We start from the raw sequence: 17,637 nt of genomic DNA, 5'->3' as shown, positions 1-17,637 counted from the left end.
CCCCCTAAAGTTTAGTCTAACTCTGCCCTTGCTGGCTGCAAGAGTTTCTCTTTTAATTATATGAAAGTTTCAAAAGTGTAAACAAAAGATCTCCTGATATGTCATGCTATATTTGATTTTTTTGTCTTCTTGTATGAAAACTATATATATGACAAAGTGTTGATTGTGTAGGTGACAAGAACATGAACATGATGATGATGCAAAACTTAACTGAGAGACTGAGGCCTCTTGTTGGATTGAACGGTTGGGACTACTGTGTATACTGGAAACTAAGTGAAGATCAAAGGTTAATTAATTATTAAATAAAACTCTATATATATATAAATGTTCATGACATTATTTGGTTGTGTTCTTAATTCTGTGTCCAACTAATTAGGTTTGTTGAGTGGTTGGGATGCTGTTGTGGTGGCACTGATCAAAACAATAATGTTGGGGAAGACATTCACATTTTCCCATGTAGGGATACCATGTTCTCACATCCCAGAACTAACCATTGTTATCTTCTTTCTCAGCTTCCTACTTCCATTTCCATGATAGATTCTGGGTATGTATATATCAACTCTAATTTTCGGGAGTGGATCCTCTCCGTGAGAAAAATGCTGGATGGTATCCAGTTTTTAATCTAACCATTCATTATTCTCTTTTTTATTTATTTCTGGTCTCACTCATAGAATTAAAGGTGATAGATCACTCTGTATTCTATCAATTGTTAAAAAAAAATCATTTTCCCTATTTTTCATTATTCAATTCAAATATTTATTATTAATAATAATATCTCACTTATTGAACTATTCCCCAAATATCTTGCAAGTTAATTAATCTATCTCTTCATCACCATTTATCTTAATTAATTAATTAATTAATTAATTATCCTTGTGATCCAAAATGAAATTCACTAATTTTTTTATTAATATATGGTTCAGGAAACAATTGGGACCCAGGTTTTGATTCCAGTGCCAGGTGGACTAGTTGAGCTGTTTGTAACCAAACAAGTAATTAATTAGTATTCTCTTTGATCTCACATTTTCAATCTTAATCTAAGTTTATTAACTTATTGTATGTAATTAATTAAGGTACCTGAAGATCATCAAGTAATTGATTTTGTGACAGCACAATGCATTGTGTTGGTAGAGCAAGAAGCAGCAAACAACTCTACAAGTTTCAACATGCAATCAAATGTTGTTGGAGATGATAACAATAATAATAATAATAATAATAATAATAATAATGAAAATCAAGTGATGATGAACAACAACAACAACAATAATCAGTTTGTTCTCACAACTGCACCAGAAACTTCACCACATGATGAAATCCCCATCACTCTATGCAGTTCTCCACTCAACTTCATGCAACAGTTCAGAACAATGAATAAGAACAACGATAACAATGGAGTAGCAGCAGCATTTTCTGAAGAATATCAAGGTTCAATATTCCTCCATGAAAACCAAAACAACAATAACCAGCCAATGAAAGCAGCGGCCATGGAGGAAGAAGAAGAAGAAGAGCAGCAAGTGGGGACAAAGGAGAATAACAACAACAAAAATGAAGGAGGAGTTGTTGGTGTTGGAAGGTCAGATTCAATGTCAGATTGCAGTGATCAGAACGAAGAAGAGGAAGATGGAAAATACAGAAGGAGGAATGGAAAAGGGAACCAATCAAAGAACCTTGTTGCTGAAAGAAAGAGAAGGAAGAAACTGAATGACAGGCTGTACAATCTTCGTTCATTGGTTCCAAGAATATCCAAGCTTGATAGAGCTTCCATTCTTGGCGATGCAATTGAGTTTGTTAAGGATTTGCAAAAGCAGGTCAAGGATCTTCAAGATGAACTTGAGGACAATAACAACAATTCCGACACTACTGCTGTTGATCATCATGATAGTAGCAACCAGTTTCTTGATCATTTCGGAGCATCCTATGTTATCCCAAATCACAAGCATATGCAGCAAGAAGCAGTGGATGCCACTACTCTTACCATGGACAAGCAGCACTCCCAACAAATGGAGGTACTGTATCCACGGTCGAAACTCAAATGCAGTTATCTTTTATACGAAGATTGTATTAATATATAATAGAGTAAATATCTTTTTCGGTCCTTCCTTAACCATTTGTCCGATGAACTTTCTACTCCTAAAAAATTTAAAAACCCAAATCAGTCTCTATCTATTTTGATATATGTACGTTCCAGTCTCTATCTACTATGGACCAAGACTAGAACGTACATATATCAAAGTCCATCGTACAAATGGTTAAAAATTGAAGAAGACATTTACTCTATATAATAATTATATATTTCTTTTAAGAGCTCGACACACTAAAGTGAAAATTAATATTGTGCAGCCGCAAGTGGAAGTGGCAGTGATAGATGGGAAGGAGTACTTTGTGAAGGTATTCTGTGAGCACAGAGCAGGTGGGTTTGTGAAATTGATGGAGGCACTCAACACCTTAGGCATGGATGTTGTACATGCCACTGTCACTAGCCACAAAGGCCTTGTCTCTAATGTCTTCAAAGTTGAGGTCAGATACCATTTAACTCATCATTCAAAACAAAATTAGTCAAATATAATTGCTCAACATTTTTTTTTCTATCAGTTTAAACTTGAAAATAGATCAATTCATAACATAATATTAAAAAAAATATTAGTTTAATTCTTGTTTTTTTTTTTTTCTTAACATATCTACTGATTTAAAAAATGTATAGTTTTGCAAAATTTTCAATTAAGTTCCTATATTTTTTTTTAATTGGGTCCCCACACCAAAATTTTTTTCAATTGAGTCCATATACTTTCTTTTCTTTTTATTTGAGTCTCTGCAGAAATTTTTTTTTTAGTTTGGTTCCTATACAATTAAGCCAATTACTATTAAGAAATACCTAATTGAAAAAAAAAATTTGGTGCAGGGACCCAATTAAAAGAAAAAAAAAAGTATAGGGATCTAATTGAAAATTTCGCGAAACTACAGGAACTAACAGAGTAATTAAACCTTTAAAAAATACAGTACTGATTCAATTTGGAAAAGAAACTAAGAAAAATATTGATTATTGTTTGGTTGTTAACAGAAAAAGGATAGTGATATGGTGGAGGCTGAGGATGTGAGAGACTCATTGCTAGAGCTTACAAGGAACCCATCATGTAGGGTGTGGAGTAATAATAATACAAAGAACAATAATCCCACATCGGAGAATTCCAATGGTGTTGGTGTGGGAAGGGATCATCATCATCATCATCATCATCACATGCCCGCATATCATCCCCATCCATTTCATACTTAATTTCATGCCATACTCTCATAAACTTTCTTCTTCTTTTTCTTTTATTATTATTTTTCGTTCACAAATGTATTAGTATTATAATTAATATACTTTAACCATGAACAATAATAATACTAATCAATACATTATAGTTTCACAGCACCATAAGCATGACACACACATATTAACAAGTGATTTTAATAATTTGAGCATCAGTTTTAAAAAGCTCGATTTGAATAGCTTCATGGAATAACCAATAAGCAATTATTCAATTCACTTAATTCATCATCTGCTCAAAGTTTACACTACCCATGACTAATAAATATAAAAGTAAAAAATAGAAGAAGAAAACAATAGATGAGTTTTGATGAATTCAAGAAATTAGAACCTAATAGTTCATTATTTATATAGCTTGCCTTCAAATCTGTAACAGAATTTTTAGAATCAGTTGAGATAATATCTCTTTTCATCCGAACTTTAAGTAACCGTTTCAATTCATTTTTTTTTTAAGTAATATTGTTTTTTTCTTTTAAATATTAGGATAGGCATCGATTGTTACATCGCGCAATGAAGCTAAGTTTCAAATCTAATATAATCTAAACTGGTAATTTAATTTAATATAATCCCAAAAAAATTAATCAAACTTACAATAGTTGAATTGAATTGAATTTTATTTCATCCAAGATTGGATCGAATTTCTTAAATTGATGATAAAATCCAACTCAAATTGAATAATATATTAATTAAATAAATTATTTAACTATCAAACTTTTTTATCTTCATGTCTGCTCATCTATATTATGCGTTTATAAGGTAGTGTTTGTTTTGAGATATTGAGACAGAGACTGAAAGACTGAGATTCATTATCATGTTTGTTGGTTCAGAGACTGGTACTAAAATTTCTGTCTCCAAAATTTCAGTATTTTAGTACTTTCAAAAAGTAGAGACACAGGGGACTAAAACTTTTAGAGATAGAAATTGAAACTTTAATAACATTTTATACCTAAAATACTCTCATTTCAATTAATTAATTCCAATTTTACCCTTTGTGCAAATTAAATTAGAGTTTTATTTTTGTTTCAATTTTTGTCTCCCATTTTACACTAAACAGAATATTGAGATTTATTTCAATTTCTCTCTTAGTCTCTGTTTCTCAGTCTCAATCTTTCTATCTCTTTCTTTCCACCAAACGCTACCTAATAGTACACTTACTAAAATACTAAATACAATCATAATGTTGAGGAAGAAAGAGTATAGAAAAACATGTAGATCAAAACTAGAAAGAAAAAAAAAATAATGTGCAAAAAATAAAGTCAAACCTACAATATGTGCCTAGGTTTAAATTCTTAATAAAAATCAACGTTGAACAATAACACTAATAAATTAATAATAATAATAATAATAATAATAATTCAAAAGGAATAACAAAGCTCCAAACTCTTAATCTTTCGGAGGCAAAACTTATAGAAGAATTATTATTATTATATGAGGGAGTAGGTTCAATATTGTTATGTGGGGTTAATGCATGATCACTGAAATTTGAAGCATGGTAGGTAAGATTGGTTCTTTGTTTAACATCAATTCCAAATCTCATGCCTCCAAGGCAGTGCCCTGCAATGTTGCAAATGAACCAATATTTCTTCACCTTCTTGAGTTCAACTTCATCTTTTCCACTCTCATATTTTGCCAACACTCCATTGCTTGTGTCACATGATCGGAAACTCTCCTCACTTACTTCATACACATTATGTTGCCCTTTAACATACTTGAAAACTAACCACCAAATAAATAAATAAAATTAAGCATCATTATTCTAAAATGAAATTGTATTTACTTTCTAATTTTATATCTTTTTTTTTTCATTAGAACATTCTAAAAATAAAAATTAAAAATAAAAAAAATAAACTAAGCATACCCTACAGATAAATTCAAGAGTTTCTTGTGTGCTGTTTACAACTATATTACTTATATACTAAAAATTAGTCACTCGTATAAAATAGATGTTGAAATATAAAATATACGTTGAAAATAAGATAAATAGCACATGTATTTATACACAAATAATACACGATGACTGATTTTTTTTGTGAATAAATAATATTTTGGTAAATCAGTATACATAAATAAAAGACAATAAATATATATATATTTATATGTACCTAGAAGATCACCAAGAGTAAAATTGTTTCCCTCTGCCCATGAAGCATAATCTGTCTGGCTATTCCATTCATCTTGGTCACCAACAAAATAAACAGTAGCCATGGAAAAGCTCAATAGAAAACCACAAAGCAAAGTGAGAGTAATTGAAAGCAGCAAGGTACAATTCAGAGATTTTGTGCCTCCCATGTTTGTGATTGAACAAGAAGCTTAAAATGTGGAATTGTTATTGATGTGTAGTTGATGTTATAAATTCTATAAACATTATTGGAAGCTTGTCATCATCATTTTAGTTTATACCATGGACCTCATCAAGTGTTTAAGATTATTATTATTATATAGACGCGTGGGATTCAAACTAACTCAAAGATACAATAAAATTATATATGGTCCCAACACAAGGGACTTAAGATTTTACACCTTGAAAGTTGGAAGGGCAATGCTGGCCCAAATGATTATTAACTTCATACACAAGATACCTTGCCCTTGTGTTTGGCCACATAAATAACAGTTGCAACCCAAAATTTGTTCACTTCTTTTCTTGTTTTCTTTAATGGGGGCTCTAATGACAGTTCATTATTGTTGGAACATTATTAAAAAAAAAATCTATTGTTGGTGCACTCCGATTTGTAATTTACTTGTTCATTCTGTGGCATAAGCTTCTTCATGTTTTTATTCCTTTACCAATTTTCCAACAAAATTCAAAACAAGTGTTCCACCTTATCAAACAAATAAAAAAAAAATATATGCAACTTGCAAGTTAGTAACTAGTAGATAATTAAATTTAGCCCCATAAATTATGTAGCGTGACTTTAATTAATTTAGACGACTGTAATTGTGGAGGCATGTGTTAAGAGGAACTACAAACTCAAACATCAATTATAAGCTTTCTATACACCTAAGACATCAAACAAAGTATTTGATAAAAATAAAACCACTTATTAATTTAAAAATCTAACACACAATAATCTGATAAGTTGATAATATAAAACTCTTAAAACTATTATAGCACAGAATTAAACTCATTCCCTCCCTCTTTATAACGTTATATTGAGATATGGCAAAGCATCACCCCAAACAAGAGAAAACCTGCAACACAGGATTTGGTTCTCTATGCAAGACAACTAAATGCTTTGAAATACCTGAGAAAGTCCAACCCTGTTCCCCCACATCTTCCCCAAATATAAAAAATAAAACAATTTAAAAAAAAAAAAGAGTAGACAACAACAACAACATTCAAGTTAGAGACCAACATTGCCACCCCTCACACTCCCCAGACCAAAATCAAAATGATATCCGGTCTGCTCTTTCAGTAATTTGCTCCTCACAATAAATAGCTCAACTCCCACCAATTAAGTTCCTTCAGCCTCTGAGAAGCAAACTGTTCTTTTCAGAAAAAAAGAGGAAAGGAAGGTTTCGATTGAACAAGAACAGCACCTGAGAGCCTTTACACTTGTTAGTACCTTCAAGTTTCAATTTTGGGGCAGAATCACCTGAACCTGCTGATTGAGTAGGTGATGCATCTTTTGCATAATCTAATGTATTCTACAACTCTTTCAGATGCTTGAATTCTTCACAATCGGCGCCAACATTGCTCAATGACGAGAAAAGCTTTGGCACTATCTTGGCTAACATCAACTTGAAACCCACAGAAGTTGAATTCTGTTCACTCTTGTCACTCACAGAAGCATCTTTGGTCAATGTGCCAATCAAGTAACCTTTCATATATGCATCACAAGCCTTGAGGATGTTATGACCGCGCTGCCTAAAATGTTCTTTGATGAGCATGTCAAAGTCCTAGAATATTCATCAGTGAGATCACAATCAAATATACTTTGCGAAGTGAAATAAATAAACTACAGTAGCCACAACACTGAACACTTGAAAGCATTAAATCTAGATGATTAGAATTAGTAGATATAGTATGGTAGAGATGGAATAAACTTCCTGACACAGTATTGCCAAAGCAAATCTGTCATTTCAGCCTATGCAATTTGAAATAAATAAATGAATTTTCTGAAGATATTAATATTATTAGTAAAATGTCTGTAGTTGCAATTAGGTAATTTGGACTATTTACTTTTTTATTACTTCTGATGTACATTTGTTTCTAAGAAAATCATGTTCCATATTACACAAATGTAATAGAATTGTACACTGCCAGTGAGTTTTCACTATGAACTAATCAAGGTAGAATGCCATATTGCCATTTTGCAACCTACACATAAATTTTCCATCGACAGAACTTTTTTTTTCCTAGCAAAAACTGTGCTCGCTTAATTTAATAGTGACATAGTAGCAACGTTGGAATCTATCAAATTCAAAGTCAATAGTAAATAAATACCTTGGGGGGTTTCCGCATAAGATACATCATAGTCTTGCAGTTGAGTAAAAACGTATTCTCATTGTATGACAGTGAATTCTTCTCTCCTTCTGCCGTTCCAATCTGTTTGTCATACCCAGCTTCGTTGAAGTAAGGCTTAGAGTTGAGCACCAAACCTTGTAGTGAAACTAGGACTTGAAGGATACTGGAAGATTTTGGATCCCATACTTCATTTCCTCTGCCTGTCCATGTATTTAGAAGGCTCAGGCACACCTTCCCTTCCTCGTACAAATTAGGGTTAATACGCCAACCACCAGAATGATAATATGCTGACTGCATCATTTGAGACCCAGACAAAAAACACAAAAAGACATTTAAGATATCTCCATTTGGACACTAAAGTTGAACAAAATGAATATGAAATTACTAACTAATGTTTAACTATCTTCCAATTGTTTTTGTTTGTGAGGAGGATCATAAATCAAAAAGCTTTCACTTTCAAAATTGTAGTGCTTACTGGTGGCACATCAGGGTACTCTGGTGGAAGGTGAAAATCAAAGAAAAAGAGACCATCTTGGTATGGGGTCCCGTATGGCCCTACAATAACTGCTCTCAAAAGATCCATTCTATCCTCATAAACTCGGACATAGATTTCCTCTGTCAAAACATTTCAACTGTTTACATGTACTGAAATAGGTGTACAGTGGAGTAAGAAACTTGGCAACAGCTAAGAGTCTCACTAACCTGGAAGGTTATTCTGCAGTATGCTCCAATCTTGTTGCACCTTCTTAAACCATTTTCGGTTATTACTCTGAAAGACAATTGTACGATACCATGAACAAAGTTGCATTTCAAAGAATGTGTGGCTTAATATACCTGTGTCTTGCTCAATACTCATCAAAGGAAGACATTTTTAAAAAAAAAGAGTGCATATTCATTCTTTAATTTCCATACTCTAACAGTAATTGAGATATTAGAGATAAAGCGGTAGCAATACCTGTCCATTTGCACCAATAAAGTAATTGTCTGAAGGGTCTGTCGCTATGTCGAAGTGTTTGAAACTACAAATATCATTGTCGCAAGTTGCTGGAGCATCTTCAGTGCTAAGGCTACACTCTGTCCCAAGTGTTTTCAATATTTCAGCTGCTTCTTGAGCAGCAGCTTCTTCATTTATTTCATTTTTATTGCTTAAATTGTCCCCATCATTGTTGAGACATTGCTGAGAACAAGACTCATCACTATGTTCACTTTCACTTTTGGACTGTGAGTCAGCGGAATCTAAGTTCCTTTGGCCCATTGAGAATATCCCCGAGGCAAGTCTGGTGACAAATCGTAAGGCTGCTAGGGGTACAGAAGAAAGTGCAGCAGCCGTTCCAGAATCGTTCTCTCCAGTCTCATCTGCCTCAGAAGTAACACTGCTTGAATTTTCCCTCTCGATATCCTGCACGTCATTGTTTTGCATAATTAAATACATGAGCTAATGGCGTATTAATTTGCACGTCATTGTTCACAATCACTTCATCCATCAACGTTAGACAATGATATATACTCTAGATGCATTAAAGACACGTGAAAGCAGAAGAGCGAACAATATGGAAAACAGACAAATTTTGCATGTTAAAGAACTTTAGATAAATTTTCCCGTATCATGATTTCTCACCATTGAATAGAAGCAACTTTCAGAGAGGGACTCAATCATAAGTACTAGCTGACAGTTTTTTCTTGGGTGGTCCTCTCAATGAGAAACAACTTTAAGACTTACTAATAACAAAAGTATCGATGTAAAAAGAAACACACCTCTTTGGAGTCCTCATCGACTTCCATTTCATCATCATTAACAGTTTCCCAGCTTGCAGCATCACTTAGTTCACTTCCAGCAGCAATTGATTCATCATCATCATCTCGACCAACAACATAGATTGCCTGGGGTCCGACCTGAAAGTAAAATGAAAATGTAAACATAGACAGAAAAGAGAAAGTTCTATGTCACGGTACCCTACCCTGATTCCGGGTGTTATAATATCTAGCAACACTAAAGCACAATCACAAGAAAATATTTTAGTCAATGAGAGTCTCAATAGCCCTAGACATAAAGAATTTAGCAAAGGAACCAGTTTTTCTTGTTTCCACTGCACGAAGTAATGTGCAAGGAGTTTGCAAGTATAGTGTGTTGTGTGATTGCATCATTGTTAAGACGGCATTATCTTCTATCAAGCAATTAGATAGAAACTAAAACATACCGTTGACACCATCCCATCTGCCCAAGTAACTTCAATATCACCATTGTTAAGACCAGTTATATTCCCAACCCAAGAAAGGTCAGAGAACTCTGCACACGTTTCCCCGCCAGATGCATTTTCTGCTTTACTACTACTGGAACCTGTAGGGCTTTTTGTTTCCTTTTTCATCCCAACTTCCTCATTTTTCTGGGACAATTTCTTAGTGGACTCTCCAACAGAATCTGTCTCTATCCAGACAGACACAGGTGACAGCCGAACAACCACATCTCCATAGCAGTAATCATAATCTGGGTGGCCCTCTAGCTCATATACACTTACTCTTTCCTCCTTGTCAAAAACTCTAGGATCTTCTGGACGTTCAACTGGTTTTAACCACCTCACACAAGCTGTCCGCTCCTTAGCATTAACACTTCTAACCACCCCAACACGCCTAGCTTCACAAGTATCCTCACCATCATCAGATGTCTTCTCAACCACATATTGTTCCGAAACAAATTCATGATCACCAGGATTATCTATAGGAATCAGGCTTGTAGAATGTAGTCCACGCTCTATGGTGCCATCCTGCCATGCGACATCAACACGTGTCCTTGTGTTGGCAATCAAAAGAGCTTTCTCAAAATTTTCCTCTTTCTTTCGGGCCCTTTTTTCCTTCCTAATTACAACTTTCCTTATTTTCTTACGATGAAGAGGCCAAGTCTCATGTACCGGATCCTTAGATACCGAGATGGAACTACCACATGAGCTATTATCACGAGATGTGTTACTTACAGCAGCTCCATCACTCCCTCCCAAAGAATTCACTGGATCAAGGTCCATAGCATCCTTATTCCCATTAGATTCCTCAACAGCAGCATCTTCTGAATCACATCCACTTCCTGTTGGATTAGAATCTAATTCATTGTAAACAGAATCATTAAGTTCTAATTTTGACATGCCTTTCTCCATGGAAATTGATGATGAATATGCTGATGAGGGCAAGAGACACCAGTCACCTAATTGCCAATTTGCATGTGCAAAACAGGACAACAATTTTAGGTTCCTTGGACTTTGCTCTTCAGCTGGTGCAGTAGAAGAATACGCCCCATAACCTGCAGATGCCATCCAATAAACAAACACTGACCCAACTGTAACCTTAGTGACAGTACCTTCCAACCGATTTGCTTTCCACAAGCCAGACAGCCATCTTGAATTCTTGAAAACTGATGATGAACTAGCCCTTACACGTTGCCCAGGGTAATAGGGGAAATGCACATCTTCAAGCATATTCTTAGAAATTGGTTTAAGATTCAAAGGATCTGCTTTGGTGACTTTACACACTGAACCATCATCAAATAGGACAGTCACATTATCTAAAACATCATCGATTCTGCCTAGCCAAGGACCAAGCACAACATAATCACCAATAGTAAAGTCCCTAATACGTTTTAAGTTTTTGGATGAGATCTCTTTTATTGTAGATCCATCAGGGGCCAACAAATCCACAGACGTATTCACATCTACCACTACACCGACTTGACCAGTAGGGTCTGAAGCAGCGGCAACAAAATCCCCATGTAAAAATCCACGATCAACTACTTCTACATCACTGAAATTTCGAGTAGATTCAGATTCATCCATCCAGAGTACACGCAGCTGGTCAGCTAGAAGGGCACCAGTTTTGGAGTGTCCATCAGTGCCATTCCTATCTGAATTTTTGCTAGCATTATTATTATTAGCATCACCATTGCTTTCCTCAAGATCATCATCCTCATCCTCACTATCATCCTCATCATCAGTATCGCTACTATCTGAATCTGAATCTGAATCACCAGCAACTTCTGTTACAATCCCAATTGCTCCATTGGTTTTATTTTTAACAACATCTTGCCTGTAAATATGTGGGGTAATATTTTTCTTGGCAGAAATGTCACTAGGTCCATTAACTTCATCACCATCAGTATTACTACTATTTACACTTGGATTGCTAACAGCCGATGCTGGGGACGCATTCATAGCATCACCGTGATTGGATGAACTGCTGGTGCAAGCATTCCCACCAGCCTCATTGCCTCTGGAACACACTTTGTGTTGTTGAACTCCCATCTAAAATCATGATACATCAATGTCAAGAGATAATATTATCTTTAATCTTGCTTAAGTTTAGCAATTGAAAGTTGAAACAAAAAATAACAAATAAAAAGCACTATTAACCCACCCCTAGATCTCTTTCGATAGCATCATCATCGATTACTTTGTGAGCAAGGGGAAAAAAACCTATCCTTTAGCTAGAAAATGACAAATGTAAATGTGCAAGAGGCATTTAATTTAAATAAATTGGTTTAATAACTTCAGTGCTACAATTGAAAGTTATAACAAAATTAAACAGCACACAAAAGGAAAAAAGTTGCCAACCGACTTCATCTTCACAATAACAAACAAACAAACAAACAACATGCACATTCAGGATCCGAAATAACATTATCATATCCAAACAAAAAACATGGTCAAGCTGCCAATCTCAACCCAGTTTGCAAATTCAAATTGGCTTTCACACGGCACCATCAATAACCATTTATTGTTCAATCCGACCACATCTCATTCACCGCAATCCCCATAAAAACCTAAGTTTACCGCCAAAACAGTATTCTATACCCTAATGCAGCTCAAACATAAAAAGATGCAAACAAATAAACAAATTGATCCACAATTAAAAAAAAAAGGAAAAAAGAAAAAGAGACATTCAAAAGAAACACGGGAAAAGGAGCTATTTTTTCAGCTTGCATCGGCGTTAACCCTTCCGAAATAGAATCGGAAATAATTGCAGCAACGAATCCGAATTACAGAAATTAGAAACAATAATACATAAAATAAATTGAATGAGAAAAGGAAGGAAAGTATAGCTATGGGTATCGGATAAGAGAAAGATTGGAAGAGCAATACCTAGAGAGAAGGAAGAAGAAGCTGGGGTATGAGATGAAGAAGATGAAGACGACGACGAACGAAAGAGAGAAAGAGAGAAAGAGAGAAAGAAAGAAAGAAAGAAAGAAAGAAGACGAATATGCGAAACGAAAGACGCAGCAGAGAGAAATGGTATTTTTGTGTTTCAGAGGTATAAGGGTAGTTCCGTAATTGTGCTTCTCTCCGATTGCTTCTGCTTCTATATCCAGCTACCTGGCTGACTCCATCAACACCGTACGTTTTGAATACTTTATCATACACTCCCACACGCACGTACAAATTTATTACTCATTATTTTTTTTTTTAATTTAAATGATTAATTAAAGATAAATTTTAAATAGATACGAAAATAAAATAGAATCAACTAAAATAAAAATAAATTGGCAAATAAATAATCAAATTTTTTTCTTATATATTTGTTTGACCAACTTATTTTTAGCTAATAATAATAACTTTAATGTTCCTTTTTAATTTTTCTTTTCGACCAAAATACATAACATGTTTTTTAAGGAGGATTTAAATTTTATTTTGTGTATGTAGTAATTTATTAATTAGTAATAAATTCTTGCTGATGAATTAGTTTTTAGTTGATCAAATCAAGAGATATTATTTTTAAAAAAAAGACATGTTTTATTCTCCAGCTATGTTATCATGAAAGTGTTTTTGGACACTCACGAAACTTAAAACAAAATTTTGAGAGTTAATTTACTCCATTAAATATTTAGGGTTAGTTACTTTTTTTGTCCCTAAGGTTTGAGGTGAAAATCAAATTCGTTCCTGATCCTTTTTTGTTATTAAAATTATTCTGAACGCTCTGAAACGTTTTAAAATCATCCTCCCCTACATTAAACAAAATTTAATAACAATTTTGCCCCTGAACCCTTTGACGCTTCGTTTTTATTCCGCGAAAGGACTTCAGTGTTTGAATAACATTACACACTTGGAAACTGATCTTTCACCTTCAATGATGCCCTAACAGAGGTTCGTGGTCGCCTGAGGAGTAGCGTCACTGTATTTGGATTGCGTAGGCAAGAGTGTGAGAGGAGTTCGTTCTCATGGTAGTCATCTCGAATCAGGTATGTATGCAGCATTTGTTTCGGCTTTTTGGAGCATGAACTTAATAATGTGTGATGGGTTTTGGTGGTTTACAAAAACTGGTAGGGTGTGATTTATAGTTTTTTGTTTTTTCGTTTTAGGGGATGGGATCCTTTAACCTGACTGTCTACCATGGTGGTCGATTTGGATATGACAATGGGACATTGGAGTATATAGGGGGACAAAGGACATTGATCGAAGATGTTGAGAGTGATTACTGGTCTGTTTTTGAGGCATATGCTGAGGTGCGACAGTTTGGGTACACAAAGAAAAACATTTCAGCTTTGTGGTATAAGGACCCAAGTTCTGAATGGTTAGAGAAGGATCTGAAGTTATTTGCGGGAGACAGAGATGCACTTGAGATGTGTAGAATAGCGGAGCTGAGGAGTCATGTTGAGCTTTTTGTGGTCTATAAGGTTGGGGATGCTGAAGAATTTTTTGAAGTAGGGTTTATTGATGTTGGACGACAGGGTGAACATGGTTAGGAGGTGGAAAGGGACAATGCTGAAGAATTACATAATCGGAATCAGTTGGTGATTTTTAAGGGTGAACAGGGTCAAGGTGGAAAGGGACAATGCGGAGCAGGTTAACGAGGGAGATAAATTGAACCCAGATGAGCAGGTTAAATCGAACAGTGACGATGATAGCGATGATGAGGAGTTTATTCCATCTGATGTTGAGGTTGATAGTGCAAATAATGTTCAGTTTACAGATAGTGAAGAGGAGTACGATGATGAGAGTGGGTTTGAGGAACTTAGAGGTGCTACGGATGGTGATCAGGTTGATAAAGGCAAAGGGGTTGTGAACGGTGATTTCAGTGATGAGGAAGGGTTCGATAGTGATGAAGTGGATATGGATTATGAAGTTGGTGGTGGTTCAGATAAGGAGGACAGCCAGGATGAATCTAACAATGAAGTTACTCGATATCCAATACATAAAGATGTTAAAGACATGACGAGTTACAAATGGGAGGTTGGAACTGTATATGCTTAAAGAGAGGAATTCAAAGACACTGTAACAACGTATGCAGTGCAAACAATAAGGGGACTGAGGTATACCAAGCTTGACTTGGTTAGAGTGAGGGATGTTTGTCAGCCGAGTTGTCCGTTTTGGTTATACGCAGCAAAAATGAGTGAGAAAGAGACTTGGCAGCTTAGGTCGATGAACCTTAAGCATACTTGTGGCCAGTCACATAGGGTTGGGATAACGCATACTGGTTGGCTGAGTAGAGCATTTAAGAAGAAAGTGGAGCATAACCCAAAGGTGAAGATAAAGGACCCGGTGAACAAGGCACAAAGGAAGTGAAATCTGACTGTGACAACATCAATGGCAGCTAGGTCTAGACAAGCTGCATTGGATGAGATACAAGGAACTTATCGGAAGCAATACAAGAGGATTGCTAACTACTGCTCGGAGCTGCTACGGGCTAATCCAGGGTCATCAGTGACGCTCAAGGTACAGAGGTTCCCTGATTTCGAGGTTGAGGATCAGAACTAGGGGTTAAACAATTTTTGCATATTTCAAAGGGTATATGTGTGTCTAGCTGCTTGCAAGAAGAGCTTTCTGCAGTGTAGGAGGTTTATTGGGTTGGATGGGTGTTTTCTCAAGATACCTCAAAGAGGGCAGTTGTTGACAGCGATAGGGTGGGATCCTAATGATCAAATACTTCCAATCGCGTATGCCGTTGCGGAGGCAGAGACTAAAGACACCTGGAAGTGGTTTCTCCAGCTGCTAATTGATGATTTTGGTGCTGAGACAATTGGAAGATCAACCTTCATGTCTGATCAGCAGAAGGTAAACGATTATCCAATCATTTAAATTCTGTTTTTTGATAAATTTAATTTCTATTTGTTGAATCATATAACTTCTATTGAAGTCATCCCAGGTGTAGACCATAGGTTCTGTGTCCGCCATCTGTACAGCAACTTCAGGAAGAAATATCCTGGACTACACTTGAAGCAACTGATGTAGAGGTGTGCAAAAGCTACACACTGGAAGGAATGGGAGAAAGAGATGCAAGTCATCAAGCAGATCAATGTGGAGGTGCACAGACATCTAAATGCTATTCCTCCTAGATTTTGGAGCAGGTCCAGGTTTAATTTTCATTCTAAATGCGACACTCTTGTAAACAACATGTGTGAGAGCTTTAATGGTGCAATAGTAGAGTCTAGGAAAAAGCCTATAGTTGTAATGTTGGAAAAAATCAGGGTTTATTTGATGAGTAGATGGGCTGTTAATAGAAAAAGAATTAAAAATTTTAATGGTACAGTTTTACCTCACATTGGGAAGAAGATAGAGAGGAGGGGCAGATCAGCTGGTGAGTGGAGGCCTTACTAGTCTGCTGCACAAACATATGAGGTTGTTAATGGGTTGAATAAGTTTGCTGTTGAACTGTCTGCTCATGAGTGTGCTTGTAGGAAGTGGCAGCTCAGTGGTATTCCTTACACACATCCCATAAGCTGCATCAATTTTAAGGGACTTGACATCGATGCATTTGTTGATTACTGCTACAAGAAACCTGCCTATATCAACTGTTATGATTCGGTGATCAATCCTCTAAATGGCCTAGATTTGTGGGAGAAGATAAACTTTGATGATGTGATGCCGCCTCCTTATCAAAAGCCTAGCCACAGACCAGTCAAGAAGAGGAAGAGAGGACCTGATGAAGCTTCGGACAACAGCCAGTCCCACTTGTCTAGGAGGGGACAGATCCAGAGGTGCTCAAACTGTGGTGAATCAGCACACAAGAGGGGAGGATGCAAGAAGCTATCCTTGGATGTAAGTGTGTTTACAACATGTATGTTAGGGTTACAATTGAATGGTTCATTAACTATTTTTTTTTTTAATGTGTTTCAGGCCCAACAACCTAGGCAACCTGCTGTGAAGAGAACCAAAGGAGGGAGGAAGCCTTCATCTGGAATGCCCATAACCAAGTCTAAGGCATCATCACAGCCTACTATGCAATCTACAAGTAGAGGTAGGAGGAGGTCCAACAGACAAGAGAAATCATCATCATAGCCCCAACCAGCCACCACCTCATCTAGACCCAAGTCAACCCATTCTAGGTCCAAGCCCAAACCACCATCACCTAGGCCCAACACACCACCAGCAGGTACTCTCCACCGAAGACCCAAGATAAACCTCATCAGAAGCTCCACATAGCAACCACCAACACAAAAGGAGAAGGAGGCATCCAACTCGAGCCAACCAGCCAGGATTGTCTCCTTCAGTCACAGAATTCCACTTCATGTATCTCCAAGAAAGTTGAGGCTCATGGCAAAACTTTCACCAAGACTTTGGAAAAAATTTTAGACGTTTGTGAAAATTTCAGTTGTGTGATGTTATTAATGTATTGATGACTTGGGTAGATCCAATGTTTGTGATATTTTTTTTGGTCTGAAACTTACCTAACAGGGTTTATGCTTCATGATTCTTAGATAGCAAAAGAGTTGCTCTAGGTTTCTGGATGTCATAGGTATCCATCTTTTGTTGTTGTTTCCTTTTAACTAGACAATATTTTGATCAGGGTCCATGTAATGAAATTGATGGTGACTGAAGTTTCCACCATTTGGTGTTATTTTTCTATTAGGAATGGCAGCAGTACCCGTACCCGCGGGTACCCGCCCCGCTCC

At 36.0% G+C, this 17,637-nt stretch overlaps 3 protein-coding genes across 5 annotated transcripts in view; 1 reads left to right on the top strand and 2 right to left on the bottom strand.

Annotated features, from left to right (window-relative positions):
• Positions 1–3,412, top strand: part of LOC107616200 (transcription factor ABORTED MICROSPORES) — a 4,397-nt gene extending 985 nt beyond the window's left edge. Inside the window, exons 2-8 of the mRNA XM_021112088.1 lie at positions 172–286; positions 377–613; positions 672–810; positions 924–992; positions 1,074–2,006; positions 2,341–2,517; positions 3,059–3,412. Coding sequence (XP_020967747.1) covers positions 172–286; positions 377–613; positions 672–810; positions 924–992; positions 1,074–2,006; positions 2,341–2,517; positions 3,059–3,271 — 1,883 coding nt within the window. The 3' untranslated portion in view covers positions 3,272–3,412. The remainder of the gene's footprint in view (positions 1–171; positions 287–376; positions 614–671; positions 811–923; positions 993–1,073; positions 2,007–2,340; positions 2,518–3,058) is intronic.
• On the bottom strand, positions 4,471–6,517 carry LOC107616201 (mavicyanin-like). Its single transcript, XM_021110976.1, has 2 exons — positions 5,410–6,517; positions 4,471–5,023 (listed from the first exon to the last, which is right to left on the bottom strand). The coding sequence occupies exons 1-2, from the start codon at positions 5,594–5,596 to the stop codon at positions 4,626–4,628; spliced, it is 585 nt and encodes a 194-aa protein (XP_020966635.1). The 5' UTR covers positions 5,597–6,517; the 3' UTR covers positions 4,471–4,625.
• Positions 6,666–13,073, bottom strand: LOC107617817 (probable ubiquitin-conjugating enzyme E2 23). Of its 3 annotated transcripts, none has more exons than XM_016319687.2 (8): positions 12,893–13,063; positions 9,971–12,055; positions 9,528–9,665; positions 8,728–9,171; positions 8,475–8,541; positions 8,248–8,387; positions 7,752–8,063; positions 6,666–7,204 (listed from the first exon to the last, which is right to left on the bottom strand). In XM_016319687.2, exons 2-8 carry the CDS (start codon positions 12,053–12,055, stop codon positions 6,953–6,955), a joined length of 3,438 nt encoding a protein of 1,145 aa, XP_016175173.1. In that variant the 5' UTR covers positions 12,893–13,063; the 3' UTR covers positions 6,666–6,952. The 3 variants fall into 3 exon arrangements, 2 of the variants coding, with proteins under 2 accessions (XP_016175173.1, XP_016175174.1); XM_016319688.2 differs by lacking the exon at positions 12,893–13,063 and adding an exon at positions 12,168–12,223; XR_002353734.1 differs by lacking the exon at positions 8,248–8,387 and having other exon boundaries at positions 6,669–7,204; positions 12,893–13,073.

The sequence above is a fragment of the Arachis ipaensis genome, chromosome B09 (genome assembly GCF_000816755.2).
Source record: "Arachis ipaensis cultivar K30076 chromosome B09, Araip1.1, whole genome shotgun sequence".
In the NCBI taxonomy this organism is placed as follows: domain Eukaryota; kingdom Viridiplantae; phylum Streptophyta; class Magnoliopsida; order Fabales; family Fabaceae; genus Arachis; species Arachis ipaensis.
The sequence above is the reverse complement of the archived record's forward strand: the minus strand, read 5'-3'. Positions and strand labels throughout refer to the sequence as shown.

What these genes read in the sequence shown, in the direction of transcription:
- LOC107616201 (XM_021110976.1), bottom strand. Translation starts at nt 5,596, where the DNA reads ATGGGAGGCACAAAATCTCTGAATTGTACCTTGCTGCTTTCAATTACT. An exon ending in TACTCTTGGTGATCTTCTAG is followed by an intron (nt 5,024 to 5,409) that starts GTACATATAAAT and finishes TTTGGTGGTTAG; the next exon opens with TTTTCAAGTATGTTAAAGGG.
- LOC107617817 (XM_016319687.2), bottom strand. Translation starts at nt 12,055, where the DNA reads ATGGGAGTTCAACAACACAAAGTGTGTTCCAGAGGCAATGAGGCTGGT. An exon ending in TTATTGGTGCAAATGGACAG is followed by an intron (nt 8,542 to 8,727) that starts GTATTGCTACCG and finishes ATTGTCTTTCAG; the next exon opens with AGTAATAACCGAAAATGGTT. An exon ending in TTATGCGGAAACCCCCCAAG is followed by an intron (nt 7,205 to 7,751) that starts GTATTTATTTAC and finishes TGAATATTCTAG; the next exon opens with GACTTTGACATGCTCATCAA.